Source organism: Penicillium hordei (genome assembly GCF_028827395.1).
Source record: "Penicillium hordei strain IBT 12815 chromosome Unknown utg000001l_segment0_segment0, whole genome shotgun sequence".
NCBI lineage: Eukaryota > Fungi > Ascomycota > Eurotiomycetes > Eurotiales > Aspergillaceae > Penicillium > Penicillium hordei.
In genome coordinates this window covers 3,747,463-3,763,741 of record NW_026623142.1, presented here as the reverse complement: position 1 = coordinate 3,763,741, position 16,279 = coordinate 3,747,463, and the positions used below count along the sequence as shown (strand labels likewise).

General features: G+C 49.3%; 7 protein-coding genes across 7 annotated transcripts; 4 read left to right on the top strand and 3 right to left on the bottom strand.

Annotated features, from left to right (window-relative positions):
• Positions 1–389: 389 nt before the first annotated feature.
• On the top strand, positions 390–7,184 carry N7537_001423 (DNA polymerase epsilon catalytic subunit POL2; the record flags this gene model as incomplete). The annotated part of the gene is made up of 3 exons (XM_056892481.1): positions 390–997; positions 1,055–1,194; positions 1,246–7,184. 3 exons carry the CDS (start codon positions 390–392, stop codon positions 7,182–7,184), a joined length of 6,687 nt encoding a protein of 2,228 aa, XP_056757476.1.
• A 607-nt stretch (positions 7,185–7,791) lies between these two features.
• Positions 7,792–9,198, top strand: N7537_001422 (serine/threonine-protein kinase; the record flags this gene model as incomplete). The annotated part of the gene is made up of 4 exons (XM_056892480.1): positions 7,792–7,971; positions 8,038–8,128; positions 8,193–8,523; positions 8,586–9,198. The coding sequence occupies 4 exons, from the start codon at positions 7,792–7,794 to the stop codon at positions 9,196–9,198; spliced, it is 1,215 nt and encodes a 404-aa protein (XP_056757475.1).
• Positions 9,199–9,646: 448 nt separating this feature from the next.
• Positions 9,647–10,753, bottom strand: N7537_001421 (AMMECR1 domain-containing protein; the record flags this gene model as incomplete). The annotated part of the gene is made up of 2 exons (XM_056892479.1): positions 9,647–10,112; positions 10,212–10,753. The coding sequence occupies 2 exons, from the start codon at positions 10,751–10,753 to the stop codon at positions 9,647–9,649; spliced, it is 1,008 nt and encodes a 335-aa protein (XP_056757474.1).
• Positions 10,754–11,232: 479 nt separating this feature from the next.
• Positions 11,233–12,413, top strand: N7537_001420 (HNH endonuclease signature motif containing protein; the record flags this gene model as incomplete). Its single annotated transcript, XM_056892478.1, has 5 exons — positions 11,233–11,314; positions 11,370–11,570; positions 11,625–11,731; positions 11,791–12,081; positions 12,132–12,413. The coding sequence occupies 5 exons, from the start codon at positions 11,233–11,235 to the stop codon at positions 12,411–12,413; spliced, it is 963 nt and encodes a 320-aa protein (XP_056757473.1).
• Positions 12,414–13,258: 845 nt separating this feature from the next.
• N7537_001419 (glycine hydroxymethyltransferase SHM2) lies at positions 13,259–14,815 on the bottom strand (the record flags this gene model as incomplete). The annotated part of the gene is made up of 3 exons (XM_056892477.1): positions 13,259–14,584; positions 14,674–14,724; positions 14,783–14,815. 3 exons carry the CDS (start codon positions 14,813–14,815, stop codon positions 13,259–13,261), a joined length of 1,410 nt encoding a protein of 469 aa, XP_056757472.1.
• Positions 14,816–15,333: 518 nt separating this feature from the next.
• N7537_001418 (mediator of RNA polymerase II transcription subunit 9) lies at positions 15,334–15,912 on the bottom strand (the record flags this gene model as incomplete). The annotated part of the gene is made up of 1 exon (XM_056892476.1): positions 15,334–15,912. One exon carries the CDS (start codon positions 15,910–15,912, stop codon positions 15,334–15,336), a length of 579 nt encoding a protein of 192 aa, XP_056757471.1.
• Positions 15,913–16,031: 119 nt separating this feature from the next.
• N7537_001417 (Alkaline phosphatase-like alpha/beta/alpha) lies at positions 16,032–16,273 on the top strand (the record flags this gene model as incomplete). The annotated part of the gene is made up of 2 exons (XM_056892475.1): positions 16,032–16,130; positions 16,181–16,273. 2 exons carry the CDS (start codon positions 16,032–16,034, stop codon positions 16,271–16,273), a joined length of 192 nt encoding a protein of 63 aa, XP_056757470.1.
• Between the last annotated feature and the right edge of the window lie 6 nt (positions 16,274–16,279).

Here is a 16,279-nt window from a genome sequence, read left to right as displayed (position 1 = left end):
ACTAAATTGCTTCTAGATTTCCACTGGCTGTCTTCATCCGCTATCGAAGAAGATCATCAATATCGGAGAAATAGATAATACGGACACTGTTCCAAAGTAGATGGTTATTCCGGAAGGCTGACTAACGCCTTTGACGCGCATGGGCGGTACGCGAACGCGTCGGGACCATCGAAATCGATTTGATTAGAGCAGATCGTAGGCCATTGCTGGACCCTCCTAGAGGCACAATTAATCCCAGAACCAGATCTCATTATATTTACGCCTATCTACTCTCTCTTCTTTTTCTTGTTCCATCTGACATTTACCAAGTGCGCATTTCATGCTCTACACTGGTCCCGCCCTTTGAAAGAGGTACTTTTAACACAAGCCCAGCCGGGCGAAGCGTCGCAATGCCTTCAAGAAAGCCCAGCAAGTATGGAAACAAGTTCCGATCTAGTGCTGCATCCTCGAATCCTCGACGCTCCAAAACGGTCGAATTCAACTCCTTACGATCGACCGAGGCAACCTCCCAAGATGAGAAATTTGAGGCCATTCGATTGGCCAACAGCATCGATGAGACTCTCGGCTTCCCACGATTTGAGTCTGGTGAGACAAGGGCCGGCTGGTTGGTCAACATGCATAGCACATCGATTGAGGACTCGGAAGTGCCTGGAGGTCGTGCCGGCGTGGATTATTACTTCCTGCAGGATGACGGAGGAAGTTTCAAAGCAACTGTGGAATACGATCCATATTTCTTGATCGCAGTCAAAAAGGGCTACGAGATGGATGTAGAAGAGTGGTGTCGCCGAACCTTTGAAGGCATGATCAAAAAATTCAAGCGACTTGAGAAAGAAGATCTCAACCTCCCAAATCACCTTCTCGGCTACCGGAAGACCTACATCAAGCTCAGCTTCGCCAACGTGAGCAATCTTTTAGAGGTGAGGAGAACCCTTCTTCCTCTTGCAGAGAAGAACAAGAAAAATGAGAGTGCGATGGATGCATACGTTGAGATGACCAGGTTTGTTCTCCATTACATGATTCGATTTGAACATTAGCTGATTCATGGTTCCCATAGTGCGACTGCTGGCATCGATCTTTTTGACGACGAAATAATTAATGAGCAACGACCTAATGGCAACTTACAAGCGAGTGATTTTATTGTTGATATTCGAGAATATGACGTGCCATACCATGTCCGGGTCTGCATTGACAAAGGTCGGTATTTTCTATGTCTCCCGGCGTGACCTTCTAGCTGACATGCTGCAGACATTCGGATTGGAAAGTGGTATAATGTCGAGGCAGACCATGGTATGATATCGCTGACCTGTCTAGAAGACCGGCTTCAGCGTGCCGATCCTGTCGTTCTCGCTTTTGATATCGAGTGTACGAAATTACCGCTGAAATTTCCCGACGCCACGATGGATCAGATTATGATGATTTCATACATGATTGATGGGCAAGGGTTCCTAATTACCAACAGAGATATTGTGTCCGAGGACATTCATGACTTCGAGTACACTCCCAAACCAGAGTACAATGGACCCTTCATTATTTTCAATGAACCCAATGAAAGAGGAGTCCTTGAGCGTTTTTTCGAGCATATCAAAATTTCCAAGCCTACTGTTATTGCGACATACAACGGTGACTTCTTCGATTGGCCGTTTGTGGAGACAAGAGCCAGTATTCTGGGTCTTGACATGTATATGGAGATCGGCTTCCGGAAAAACAGCGAGGACATCTACCAAGCCGACAACTGTGTGCATATGGATTGCTTCGCCTGGGTCAACCGTGACAGTTATCTTCCTCAAGGAAGTCGTGGTTTGAAAGCCGTGACTGTTGCAAAGCTTGGTTACGATCCAGATGAACTCGACCCAGAGCTTATGACACCGTATGCGAGCGAAAGGCCACAGACCTTAGCTGAATACTCAGTTTCCGATGCAGTTGCAACCTATTACCTGTACATGAAATATGTCCACCCGTTCATCTTCTCGCTCTGCACGATCATTCCCCTTAACGCCGACGAAACGTTGCGGAAGGGAACTGGAACTTTGTGTGAGATGCTTCTCATGGTTCAAGCCTACCAGCATGAGATCGTCTTGCCCAATAAACACAAGAATCCCCCAGAAGCTTTCTATGAAGGTCATCTTCTCGAGTCTGAGACCTACGTCGGCGGCCACGTTGAAAGTATTGAAGCTGGTGTCTTCCGAAGTGATATCCCCACGCATTTTACCGTTGATCCCACTGCGATTGATGAGCTTCTCAAGGATCTCGATCATGCCCTCAAGTTCAGTATCGAGGTTGAAGAGAAAAAGTCCATGGATGATGTCGTGAACTATGATGAGGTCAGGGCACAAATTGTGGAGCGTTTGCTCGATCTTAAGAACAATCCAGTCCGGAATGAAGTGCCTTTCATTTATCATTTGGATGTCGCCTCCATGTATCCCAACATCATGATCACCAACCGATTGCAACCAGACTCGTTGATTGATGAGTCGAATTGTGCCGCCTGCGACTTCAACCGACCTGGAAAAACATGTGATAGACGCATGCCTTGGGCATGGCGAGGTGAATTCTTGCCTGCGAAACGTGACGAATACAACATGATCCGACGTGCCACGGCAAATGAACGTTTCCCAGGCCGGTATCCAAAATCCCCAATGAGGTCCTTCGGCGAACTCAGCATTGAAGAGCAAGCTGGAGTGGTCAAGAAACGGCTGCAGGATTACAGCAAGAAGATTTATCACAAGATTCACGACAGCAAGACGATGGAGCGAGAGGCTATCATTTGCCAACGAGAAAACCCGTTCTATGTCGATACTGTCAGAGACTTCCGTGATCGACGATATGACTTCAAGGGCAAGCAAAAATCCTGGAAGAACAAAGCCGATGGTTTGCAATCGTCGGGAGGTTCAGCCGGTGAAATCGAGGAGGCCAAGAAAATGATCATTCTGTACGATTCTCTTCAGCTTGCCCACAAGGTCATTCTCAACAGTTTCTACGGATATGTGATGCGAAAGGGTTCTCGGTGGTATTCCATGGAAATGGCCGGTGTCACTTGTCTGACAGGTGCTCACATCATTCAAATGGCGAGAGAGCTTGTCGAACGCATTGGTCGGCCCCTGGAATTGGATACTGACGGTATCTGGTGTATGCTTCCGGGAGGATTCCCTGATAACTTCTCCTTCACTCTGAAGAACGGAAAGAAACTGGGTATCTCATACCCTTGTGTCATGCTCAACCACCTCGTCCACGCAAGATACACCAACCACCAGTACCAGGCGCTTGTCGATCCGAAAACTTTCAAGTACGAGACTCACAGTGAAAACTCTATCTTCTTCGAAGTGGATGGACCGTACCGGGCCATGATTTTGCCAACGTCGAAGGAAGAGGACAAGAACCTGAAGAAACGATATGCAGTCTTCAATCACGATGGCTCTTTAGCTGAGCTCAAGGGATTCGAAGTCAAGCGAAGAGGAGAGTTGAAGTTGATTAAGATCTTCCAGACGCAGCTCTTCAAATTCTTCCTAGAGGGCTCTAATCTTGCCGAAACCTACGCCGCTGTGGCCCGTGTTGCTGATCGGTGGCTGGACGTTCTGTACGAGCACGGAACGACATTGGCCGATGAAGAGCTGATCGATCTTATTTCGGAAAATCGAAGCATGTCAAAAACCCTAGAAGAGTACGGTTCCCAAAAGTCCACCTCCATCACGACGGCAAAACGCTTGGCAGAGTTCTTGGGTGAACAGATGATCAAGGACAAAGGCCTTAACTGCAAATACATCATCTCATCACGCCCACGGAATACACCTGTCACTGAAAGAGCCATTCCTGTGGCTATCTTTTCAGCCGAAGAGAACATCAAACGATTCTTCTTGCGCAAGTGGCTAAAAGAAGATCCTGGCGATATGGATCCCCGAACTGTGATCGATTGGGACTATTACCTCGAGCGTTTGGGATCCGTGATCCAGAAGTTGATTACCATTCCGGCTGCGCTTCAGAAACTTCGAAACCCCGTGCCCCGAGTTGCCCACCCCGATTGGTTGCAACGTCGGATCAACACGAAGGATGACAGGTTCAAGCAGAAGAAAATGACTGATCTATTCACCAAGTCCGAGAAGACGCCACTTTCGTCGACAAACGCCAATATCTTAGAGCATCGGGTTCAGCATGCTGGCGATCTAGATGAAGCAATTGCGGGTTCGACTCAAAAATCGAAATCGCCTAACAATAAAGTTTCACAGAAGAGAAAGCACCCCGAAAATGCTTCGAAGACAGCTCTTGACCCCTTCGCTAGCTTGCCAGCTGTTATGCCATCGATGTCAGAAAACTACGAGGGGTTCCTCAAGTATCAGAAGCAAAAATGGAAGATCCAAAAACAAGCACGGGTTCGCCGTCGTCAGCTGTTTGGTGAACGAACCAACGTTGCCTCGGATTCCTTGAGTAACTTCTTCCGCAATCAAGCTCAAATGCTGTACATCAGCACATGGCAGGTCCTGCAGCTTTGCGATACGGGCGTTCCTGGAGTTGTGCGAGCTTTTGTACTGATTGACCAAAAGATCCACGCCCTCAGCGTTAGAGTTCCACGGCAATTCTTCTTGAACTTGAAACGAGACTCTTTGCCGGACATTGACGTTCCAGACTGTGAAGTCGAGAAGGTCAACCATACCCTACCCAACGGGCATCCCTCGGTTTACTTGTTCAAGATGTCTTTATCAGAAGAGAAATATCTAGAAGAAGCCGACAAGATGGATATTCTCTTCCAGCACCCTAGCGTTGAGGGTGTTTACGAGGGAAACATCCCGCTAAGTACTCGAGCGGTGCTCAAGCTAGGAAGCCACTGTACCTTCGATGAACAACAGCGTGGTGTCCTAGGTGACGGCTTGGACAAGGGCTTTGACCTTTCAACTTTACTTCACACATCTTCTGAACAGCCCTATCTGATGGACTCATCATTAGTGTACCACTACCTATATCACATTGTCTCTGGAGATAGACAAGTCTTCGCAATATTCTCGACATCCAAGAATGAGGCGCACATTATCGTTCTCAACCGCACAAGAGATGTGCAGGGTCTTCCCAACGTCGATAAAATATACACTGAGCTTTTCACACGTAAGATGCAAGCCGCATCGGGTGATGAGTCGCAGCATGCGTTCGACTACCAGGACAAGATTCATTTCAAAACCACCCAGGTGATGACGCGAAGGAAGGCTCATCTTGAGGTTGGTGATCTGATCAGAAAGATTCGAAATGATGAGGCTCAGCCTGCCGTTCTTGTCATTCAATCCCAACAAAAAGACCGCCTGTGTCACGACATTCCGATCTTGAAGGAGTATCCAGTATTATCCGTGAAGCCCGAAGCATCGGATATGGAACTGCCTCCACTAGGTTGGCAGGCATTCGTTGCAAGACGTCTAGTCACACGCTATCTGTACTTGTCTTCTTGGATCCAGCACTTGACCATGCTCGCGCGGTTCGGTGATGTTCCGCTTTGCAACCTGGAAAGTGAGGATCCTCGATACCTCATCGATATCTCGTACGCCAGACGCCTTCAACAAAACAACGTTGTGCTCTGGTGGTCATCTGGCCCGCGTCCTGATCACGCGGGCTATGAAAGGGATGACATCCTAGGTGCATTGGACAAGGTCAACATGCCATCTGTCAATGTACCAGGTGCTTACTCCACAGTGTGCATTGAACTCGAGGTTCGTAATCTGTCAATCAACACAATTCTGACCTCTTCTATCATCAATGAAATGGATGGCAGTGATACGCTTCTGGCTCCTTCTGGGGACGGCGAAGATACTGGTGTTTTCTATTCAGAGAAAGCGTTTGCCTCCGCCGGTGTTGTCGTTCTCCGAGAGATGGTAAAACACTGGTGGACAGAAGCCTGTGCAGGGAACAACATGGCCGATATCATGGTCCAGCATCTGATCCGATGGGTGGAAAGCCCCGTGTCTTGTCTCTACGACCGGTCTCTGCACAATTACGTGCGATTACTGTCACGGAAGTCATTCCAGAGATTGATGGCAGAGTTCAGACGCGTTGGCTCGCATGTCATCTTTGCCAGCCCTACACGCCTCCTTCTCCAAACTACCAAAACTGAGGTTGGCAACGCCTATGCCTACAGCCAGTATGTCCTCAAGTCAATTCGCGCCAACCCTTCATTCCACTTTATCGATTTAGAGATCAAGGAGTACTGGGACTATCTCGTTTGGTACGATGAATACAACTACGGAGGAAAGGGCTGTCGAGAGGTCACCGAAGCGGATGAACAGGATCTCGAAACAGCGATGCACTGGCAACTCAGCCGGTTCCTGCCAATGCCCATGCAGACTATATTCCATGACTGGATTGTTGAGTACATCGAACTGATGCATGGCTTGAAACGGCGGGAGCTCCAAGACGGAGATCTTTCTTCAACGCCTCGGCCAACACAGATTCCTATTGGACGGACAAACGAAGCAGACGACGATGAGATCACTGCTATTCTCTCCAGTCGATTCTCAAAGCCATTGAAGAAGCAAATCTCGGGATTGATCCGCAGACAACGTGACGAGATGCTTCATCCCGAGCTTGCCTCGGACTACGCCTTCCCCGTTTTGCCAGGAGTCCTAGTCGGCCCCACGGACAAACGCAACCCATCTTTGGAGTTGACAAAAATGCTGATGCAGGTTCTGAGTTTGTCCAAAACAACAACCCTGGAATCTCGGTTGCTGCGACGCGAGCTTCTTGCCCTTTTCGAGGTCCGAGAGTTCAGCAAGGAGGGCCGATTCGAGAACCCTAGTGCTAGCTTGAAGCTCCCGGAAATGTCCTGCAACTCCTGCTGTCTTATCCGAGATCTTGATCTCTGTCGCGACGAAGATGTGCTGCCTGATGCCAGCGCAGAAGCCAGCAAATCTACCCAGCCCTGGCGATGCCCCTTCTGTCATGCTGAGTACGACCGTTTGGCGACCGAAGAATTCCTCATTGGTCAAGTCCATGGTTTCGTTGTTGAATGGCAGACACAGGATATCAAGTGCTCCAAGTGCAGTAGTCTGAAGATCAGTGATTTCATGGAGCACTGTTCTTGCAGTGGTACATGGACTGCGACAGTTGATCGAAAGGAGATTGAGAAGAAACTACAAGTGTTGGAGAGCGTGGCCAAGTTCCACAAGCTACAACTATTGGAGCACATTGTTGGGGAAGTGCTGGAGCGATTTTGAATGTACTATTTTGTAGGGACTTTTGATTTTTTTTTTTTTTTTTGGCATTGGGTTGGCGTTGAGTCGGGCAAATGTAAATAGCCAACTGGGCAGAAATGCCTCTCCAATAATCGCGGCGTCGTTTATTTTTTAAATAAACTTCGGCTTTTATAATCCAAATTCCTATTTTCTTCCATTCTATTTTCATTTCTAGCGGAATTAAACTGTTTAATAGTTTCATCTGACGTTTCAGCCCTTCCCAGTAGCCCCGCCAGCGATTCCCCACGATCTTCGACTTCAAACCCTCGCAGCCCTCGGAAAACATCAGAAACCCTTGGCAATACCATAAGCCAGATAGCCGTCCACAGGTAATCAGCCCTTTCGCCCAACTGTGAGTGTTTTATGCGCACTCTCATCTTAGGTCTTCGCGCTGGACTGATGTGCCACTTGACCGTAAGACTGATTTTGACTCGCGCAGGTACATAAGGACAGGCGTATATATAGCGCAACCCTCGAGTCGAAACCCCTCTAGCACTGCGCTCAGTCCTTCACTCGTCATCTGCGTCACACGAATTCCCCATTCCCCCCATAATTTGCGTCACGCATCCCCCACTTGGTTTTATTCACAATGGCGGCACAACCCCCGAGCGGTCAGAAGCCGAAGGTTCAACCGTGCCGATACAAGACCGGAAAGACACTGGGCGCTGGTTCGTACTCTGTTGTGAAGGAATGTGTGCACATCGACACCGGTCGTTATTATGCGGCGAAGGTCATCAACAAGCGTCTCATGTCCGGGCGGGAACATATGGTGTGTGCTGGGAGAACTACAACTGCGGGAGATAAGTGGATGACTGACCTCTTCTGAAATATACAGGTCAGGAATGAGATCGCGGTATTGAAGAAGGTGTCGCTGGGCCACCAGAACATCCTCACGCTGGTCGACTACTTCGAGACTATGAACAACTGTGTGTTTTTTGCTCCTCTACGATAGCTTCAAGCGCGCCCTCACTGACGAGTGATGCTCTCTAGTATATCTTGTCACCGATCTCGCCCTGGGCGGGGAACTCTTTGACCGCATCTGTCGTAAAGGCAGCTACTATGAGTCTGACGCTGCAGACTTGGTCCGCGCAGTACTCTCCGCCGTGGCCTATCTGCACGACCATGGCATCGTGCATCGTGATCTGAAGCCGGAGAACCTGCTTTTCCGCACGCCGGAAGACAACGCCGATCTATTGATTGCCGACTTCGGATTGTCGAGGATCATGGATGAGGAGCAGTTCCACGTCCTAACCACAACCTGCGGAACGCCAGGATACATGGCACCGGAGATCTTCAAAAAGAGCGGACACGGCAAGCCGGTGTAAGTTCATCTCATTTGCGGCTGTTTGTCTTCATCCTTTACTGACATCCATCCCCTTCCAGCGACATCTGGGCCATCGGCGTAATCACCTACTTCCTGCTATGCGGATACACGCCCTTTGACCGGGACTCCAATCTTGAAGAGATGCAAGCAATCCTAGCAGCAGACTACTCCTTCACGCCGCTCGAGTACTGGCGCGGTGTATCACAGGAAGCGCGCAATTTCATCAGCAGCTGTCTGACAGTCAACCCGCAGTCACGGATGACAGCCCACGAAGCTCTCCAGCACCCATGGGTCAATCTAGCCTACGACAGCGGGAAGGTCGGCTCGGGCGAAGATCTGCTGCCAACGGTCAAGAAGAACTTCAATGCGCGTCGCACGCTGCACCGTGCTATCGACACCGTGCGCGCTATCAACAAGCTCCGCGAGGGAGGCGGTTTCACGATGGATGGCGTTATGAGCGTTGATCCCAAGCCTGAGCGTGTTAACGGTGATGAGATTATCGAGGAGAAGCATCATGCTCCTCCACCTGGGCCGGTTAATGCTGGTGGTCCGACTCAGATGCAAATTGATAGTCGTGGTAATGCGCGTGGGCAGACTGAAGAGCAGATCCGGGCACAGGAGCGGAGAGTCAAGGAGATGGTTGCTGGTTTATGGAGTCGTACTCCGCGTTAGGAGGCGTGGATATGTATCCTTGGCTTGATTGTTTCGTCCGTGGGAATATTCATATTCGGATTTGGGAGAATCATTGGCTGCTCTTCTCTGGCCTGGGACTTTTGCTTTACTTGGGTGCTTTTCAATGTCTCTGCATATCACACTATTATCAAATACAATGAATTATGCCAGTGTTTTATAATCAATAATTCTCGGATGACTCTCGGTTTGGGATGCTTGTTCACTATCTTTGATAGAGCTGAGGTGTCATATCAAATTCTCATCATGACTGCGGATGTCCGAGCCCTTACCATCCATCCTTTATTATACCCATGCCGAAAATCAGTTAAAGGAAAACTCACGAAGGAAACTAAAGATGCAGTATCATCATAGTCATTATAATCATCAGTCCCACTTGAAGCGTTGAGATGTGGGACGAAAAGCAAAGAGATCTAAAAATGAACGCGAATCAATCCGCGCCTTCCAGGACCTCCTCTCCGTCATCTAGAGAGAGAACCCACTGTCGCCATTCCTGCCACACCGCATAACTAGCGCTTGCCTTGAGACCCTGATATCTGACAGTACGGAAATCCGAGACCTGGTCCCAGGGCTTAGTAGCACTGGAGTTCCCACCAGCTGCACCGCGTAGCAGTCTCCGTGTAGCACTGCTACCACCACCATCCCAGCCCGCCTTGCGCATCAAGCTTTCCACAGTCTCTTCTTTGGTCCAGCCTTGCTCGACAGCGACGTCAGGAAGATAAGTGGCGCCATAGCGACGGCCGCGGTGGATGAAGGAGATCCGCAGCCCGTGACTACCCAGAGACCAGTCCATGGCATTTGTACACGGCTCGAAGGACCCAAGGAGGGTGAGGGAGCATGATAGGGAGGGGAGAAGGGATTTGGGAATAGGCTCAAAACGGGTGTCATCGAAAGCCCTAAAACAAGATCGTATGTGAGTCAGTGTGATATATAGATAGGAATGTACCTTTGTTTGTAGCATAGTGAGAGAGGGGTTTTCAATGGGAACCACGTACGAGGTCAAAGCGTAGGACTTCAACCCCGCTGCAAGTTCCTGCCCCTCGAATGTGCCTATGCACCCACGTAGAGACTTGTGTCCGCTTCGTGACAGGGTATTCCACGTCACGAACAGGGGATATCGCTGATCAGGCGATCTCAGCTGGGGGGTTTCGGAAACCGCACTTGGCGTGGTGATATTGGTTGAGCTCGACTGTAGCGAGTTGGATGAAGTATTGGATGCGGACGACGAAGATGTGGCTGCACTGGAAGAGGCGGAGAATTGGCTCTGAAGACGGCTGATTCTGCGGGGTTGCAGCTTCTTGTGCTGACTATTCGACTGGGTCGATTGGTTGCTATCGTCATCTTCGTCCTGTTCATTTACGGACTGTTGTTGGTCTGTACCTTCCACTTCGAGTTGCTCTTCAAGACTCGACAACTTCTTATTTTTCTCGTGTTGTTCCCATAGGGCCTCTACGGCTGCTAGAGTGGGGGGCTCGCGATCCTCGAATGAAGCGAGGAGAGACTCAAAGCAATAGTAACATTGTGCAGTATTCGCCATGTTGGGCAAGGTCCTGTTCTCTCTTGGTTCACTGGTGATTTCTTCAAGAAATACTGCACTGCTTCGGGTTCTTTAATCAAAGACAAGTTGGGGGAAGTATGCAGTCTCCGCAATGGTCCGGGGCGATAAGATACTGGGTCCTTATCGATGCTGGAACTTCAATGAGCAAAAATTAGAGGCCGTAGGAGAGTATAAAGCAGGGCAATAACGAAAGTTAAAGGGCAAGACACAAAAAATAAAAAGACAGAAACAGATGAGGAAGAGACAGGGACAGAAAACTAGGGAAGAGTAATCCACGTGGACCCGGTCTACGGCGGCAGTATTGTAGTGTGGACAGTGAGTAAAGCATTATCACATGACGTCAGGATCAAGCTAACCCAATCGGGAAGTATGGCGTTCGAGTTGCGTTCTCATGTTACTTTTCTTTCACTTCTATCAATTGTTTTCTTTTTCATGTTTCTCTATTCATAGATTTCAGCATGGCCACTCGTAACCTTGAAGTACCCAGAGCCCCAGGGTTGAACCTCCGGATTTACCAGGACAACGGTTCTCTTCTGGCTGGTAAGTCACGATAACCTCATAGGAACCAGTGAGACAACTGACAGCCTTGTTATAGCCCTGGAAATCCCAACTGACCCACATTATCGATACGTTTCTGCCGAAATGCTCTATCGATACTGTTCACTAATATTTCTTTTTCCCGACGAGAACGAGTGGGCAATTTACAAATTGCGGAGGAACGGCACAACAGGCGCTGCACTCCGGTCTAGCAGTCGGGCTTCAGTCGGTCCCGGCGGCTACATTGTCCTTGATACAAGTATGCTTGATACGTTTAGCATCACTGTGGTTTCAAATGTTGATAACTGTACAGATGGAAATCCCACTACCGTCAACCTCACAACTGAGTGTGCTCCACGCCGCGTCAGAACTCGTGACATCAATTCCCAAGTCCAGGGTCGGCATGAACGAGACCGCTTGGTAAAGTTGACATAGGAATGTCCAGAAGCATATAGCGATAGAGCTGATCATTTCTATAGCAGAAGTCATTTCGCGACAGCCTCCGCAACAGAGACAGGTGTTGTACAGTTACCGGGCCATCTACCCTTGTTATCGAAGACCAGCCTTTCCAAGGTGTTGATGCTACGCATGTCTTCCCTGTAAGCATGCTGGAGCAATGGAGACGAGACGGATACCGGCGCTATATTACGGACACTCGCCCCAATAGTGAGATTGGAGAATCTGGCCTCTATTCTGCTCAGAATGGGCTTCTCCTCCGCGCGGATATGCACGCATACTTTGATGCCTTCCAAATTGGAATTGATCCTGATGTAAGACCTTCTGCTATTTCGCCGAAACCTACTAATGGTCATAAACATAGGCTGATTACAAGATTATTTTATTCGGAAAGGATACTACGGGAATGGGTGGCACTCGTCTCCGAGACTCTGCCAGAAGCGGAACCCAGCGTGTGAGCCCGGATCTCCTTCGTTGGCATCTGCGGATGTGCCTGTACAATGGATTAAGGGCCAATGCCGAACCAGTGCCGATTTGGGAGGAGGATCTTGAGGAAGATCCAATGGGCAGCATTTTCATGCAGCCAGACGCAGCTGAACGAATGGAAGTTGAGCTTTTCACCCGCCTGGGAGGACTGGTAGCGTGATGCATTTAAAACTAGTCAATTGTTAGAGTATAAATCTTGAGCAAACAATGAATCTCTACTGATATGTTTCCGCTGAGGTATGAATATTTATCAAATCCATACATCCATAGAGGTCTGCTCTCTCTACCATTCATCTAGATTCCTAAATATAAGGAACAAGAATAATCGGCCACTCATGCGGCCCAGTGGTAGTCTGTTTGAAAGCCATTCGACACATATCCCCAGATATTCTGTCTTTTCTTTACTCATTTCCCCGCTTATTGGTGTTGTAGTTAGAATATAGGCCGTGAAACCGGCTTGGAATATACCTTTTTATGTTTAACCTTTGAACCAAAACAAGTCACTATATTGCTGCGATGCTTGGGTGTTCTATGCGGCCACATTGCCAGGTATAAGGCCAAAAATCAGGCAAGACTAACCAGGAAAGGCAATTGACGACTACACAACGGTATTACCTAGGTAAGAAGGATAGCCTTGGAAAGCAGATGAGAAGAAAATAGTCCTTGGATTCTATAGATCCTTGTGTTGAGAACAGATTGTAGAATGTACATAGGACGCCCAATTAATTTTGAACTTTTCCCCTTAGAAATTCATGTGAGCCCGCTGTTGAATAAGTGCGAGGCCCAACCGCCAAAAATAACATTGCTCGTTTCACATGCAAAAAAAGCATTTCCCATATCCCAATGACCCGCGTCAGGTTGAAAAAGCAGTCCGGTAATTAACCCCTAAAAACGCACCCATGTATTTTTCTTTTGTTATACGAAATGATGTTGAACTCGTGGGATCCTGAATTCAGAATCCCTCCTTATTTTTCCGTAACTCATACGAGGACCTCAATATCCCATTTAAACGGGGAGAGGGAAGGTGCTGGCCCACTGAGCAATCTCCTTGCGAAGAGCCAGGATCTCAGGAACGCTGTCACTGGCAACCTTGGCCTTGAAGTCCTTGAGCTTGTTGGCCTCCTTGGGAAGCTCACCCTGGATCTTCTTGCAGAGGGCGATGGACTGATCAATGTAGCGGGCAATGCGCTTGAAGTCCTCGGAGCCCATACCGCGGGAAGACATGGCGGGGGCACCAATGCGGATACCGCAAGGAGTGAGGGCCGACTTGTCACCGGGGATGGAGTTCTTGTTGCAGGCAATGTTGATCTGCTCGAGAACGGCCTCAACACGAGCACCATCAAGGTTGTTGGCGCGGAGGTCGACGAGGACCATGTGGCTGTCGGTGCCGTCCGAGACGAGCTTGTGGCCAAGAACCTTGAACTCCTCCTCGAGAGCCTTGGCGTTCTTGATGACCTGCTCCTGGTACTGCTTGAACTCAGGGGTGTCGACCTGCTTGAGAGCAACAGCCAGAGCAGTGATGGTGTGGTTGTGGGGACCACCCTGGTGGCCAGGGAAGACGGAGAAGTTGATAGGGTTCTCGAGGTCGTAAAGGACATCCTTGCCGTTCTTGTCGGTGCTACGGACACCCTTGCGGAAGAAGATCATAGCACCACGGGGGCCACGGAGAGACTTGTGGGTGGTGGTGGTAACAACATCGGCGTACTCGAAGGGAGAGGGAATGACACCAGCGGCGATCAGGCCAGAGATGTGAGCCATATCGACGATGAGGTAGGCGCCAACCTTATCAGCAATCTGACGCATGCGCTTGTAGTCAATCAGACGGCAGTAGGCGGAGGTACCGGCGACCAGACACTTGGGGCGGTACATCTCGGCGTTACGCTCGAGAGTGTCGTAGTCGATGATACCGGTCTCAAGGTCAACACGGTAAGGGAAGGTCTCGAAGTAGGTGGAAACAGCAGAGATCTTCTTAGCGGGGGTCTGGTAGCCGTGGCTCAAGTGACCACCGTGGGGGAGATCCAAGCCCATCAAGCGGTCGTGGGGACGCATGAGAGCCTGGTAGACCTGGAGGTTGGCGGGGCTACCAGAAAGGCACTGGACGTTGACGCCCCACTTGGCGGGGTCGAGGTTGAAGGCCTTGAGAGCACGCTGCTGGCAGGTGATCTCAATGGCGTCGATGTGCTGGTTGCCACCGTAGTAACGAGCACCGGGGTAACCCTCGGAGTACTTGTTGCACATGGGCGAACCGAGCGCATCGAAGACAGCACGAGAAGTGAAGTTCTCGGAGGCAATCAGGACGATTGACTCACGCTGACGCTGGATTTCCTTCTCCTGTACGAATAGAAAAATTAGCACAGGTGAACCTTCTAGTCGGGACAATGCATTCAACTACAGGTCCTAACTGTATAGTTTCGACGTACCATGATGGAGGCAATCTCCGGGTCACTAGACACCAGGCTGTTGTGCATTTGCTGTAATCGATGAGTCAATGATCCAGATGCTAGAAATGAGGGTAGATGTGTTACTCACGTCCCGGTGGGCCTCGGAAAGAGCGTAAGACATGATGAAGGATGGTAATCTGTCTGAGAATAAACAGAAAATTTTGGATATGGATGAGGGGAGGTGAAGAGAAGGGGAAAAATTAAATGGAAGTGGTGGTGGGGGAAGGGGATCTGCCGGTTGCCTCAGGCGCTGAACTTTAACACACCGAACGATATCGGAGAGAGCTGGCCGGATTAGATGTCTTAGGTCATAAAATTTGTAACTGCGGCAAATTTGTACAACTGAGGTTCAAAACAATTACAGAATTGGAAAATCAATTTGAACATCCGAGAATAGAGAGAAAAGAGAGCAAAGAGAGAAGATGAAATAGATTATGAATTGCTTGAGTTGCCACATCTAGTGAAATGATGGTGCCTTGCTGTCTTTGAAATGATTGCTAAAAAAATATCAGGGTATTTCCTTCTTATAAACGCCAAATGAATTGAATTGAATTGAAAAGCATGCGGCACCTGGCTGGCTTCAGAATTCCCATGCTGAACTGGACTATTCGAAGTTCGAGCTCCATGCTTCCAGGGTCCTCATGCTTCCACGGTCCTCGTATTGTCCTCATGTAGCATTCCTGCTCGACTCCCAAAGTCAGAGATCACAGAGCGCAAACGTCTCACACGACCCTCCAGCTCTGCAATCTCCCTTTGTTGGTCATTGACAGACCGATGCACATCCGGTAGTCCTTCAACGACCGTACGAGCCTTCTGGATTCGAATCCTGACAGAGCTAGTTTCGGTAGGGAGGTTTTTCACATCGAGCGACGGATGAGCACTTGAACCAAGGACTGATACTTCTGGTACAGCATGTGAAGAGGTAGAGTTGCCATTGTGTCCACCATTGGGGATGTTTGAAGGTGTCTGTTGGGTCTGCGCCTGGGAAGCTCCGGGGACCCCTGTTGTATCCCCGGGCGCGTCCGATGAACTGGGTTGTTGACCTTTCGAGGAGAGCAGGCGAGAGAGAACTCCATGCAACGGTGGGATTATCTCGAAGGTCTGTGGTGAAGGGAAAGGTACTATTTGCGGTGCTGGTGTTGGCGCGTCTTTAAAGGGCGTCTCGGGCACGGGGGATTTCAGCAGCGGGGTGCCCACTGGCGGGGATCGAGAAGCCATTGTCGGTAATGTTGACTAAAAGGATCCCGAGGAAAGATATCTGAAGGACGAGTAGATCCCGGCTGGGGTAAGTTTTTAGGGAAGAGTCGGAAGACACCCTGTAGATTCGGCCGCAACACATGATTATCTCAGCAAATACGCTCCTGGCACCCGGTGACGGTGACGTCGGGGCCCATGCCGCCCCTCCTTCACCGGCGGCCTTTTTTTCTTCGTTGGTGGTCTGATTCTCCTTCGTTCGATCTTTTCTCTTCTAAACATCTGTTTAAAGGTGAGCAGCTTTGTCGGTTTACTGTTAATTTTCTCTTTGGCTCAGCAATTGATCAATGTCCATATAATTCTAGGTGTGATTCAATCACGATAACAAACC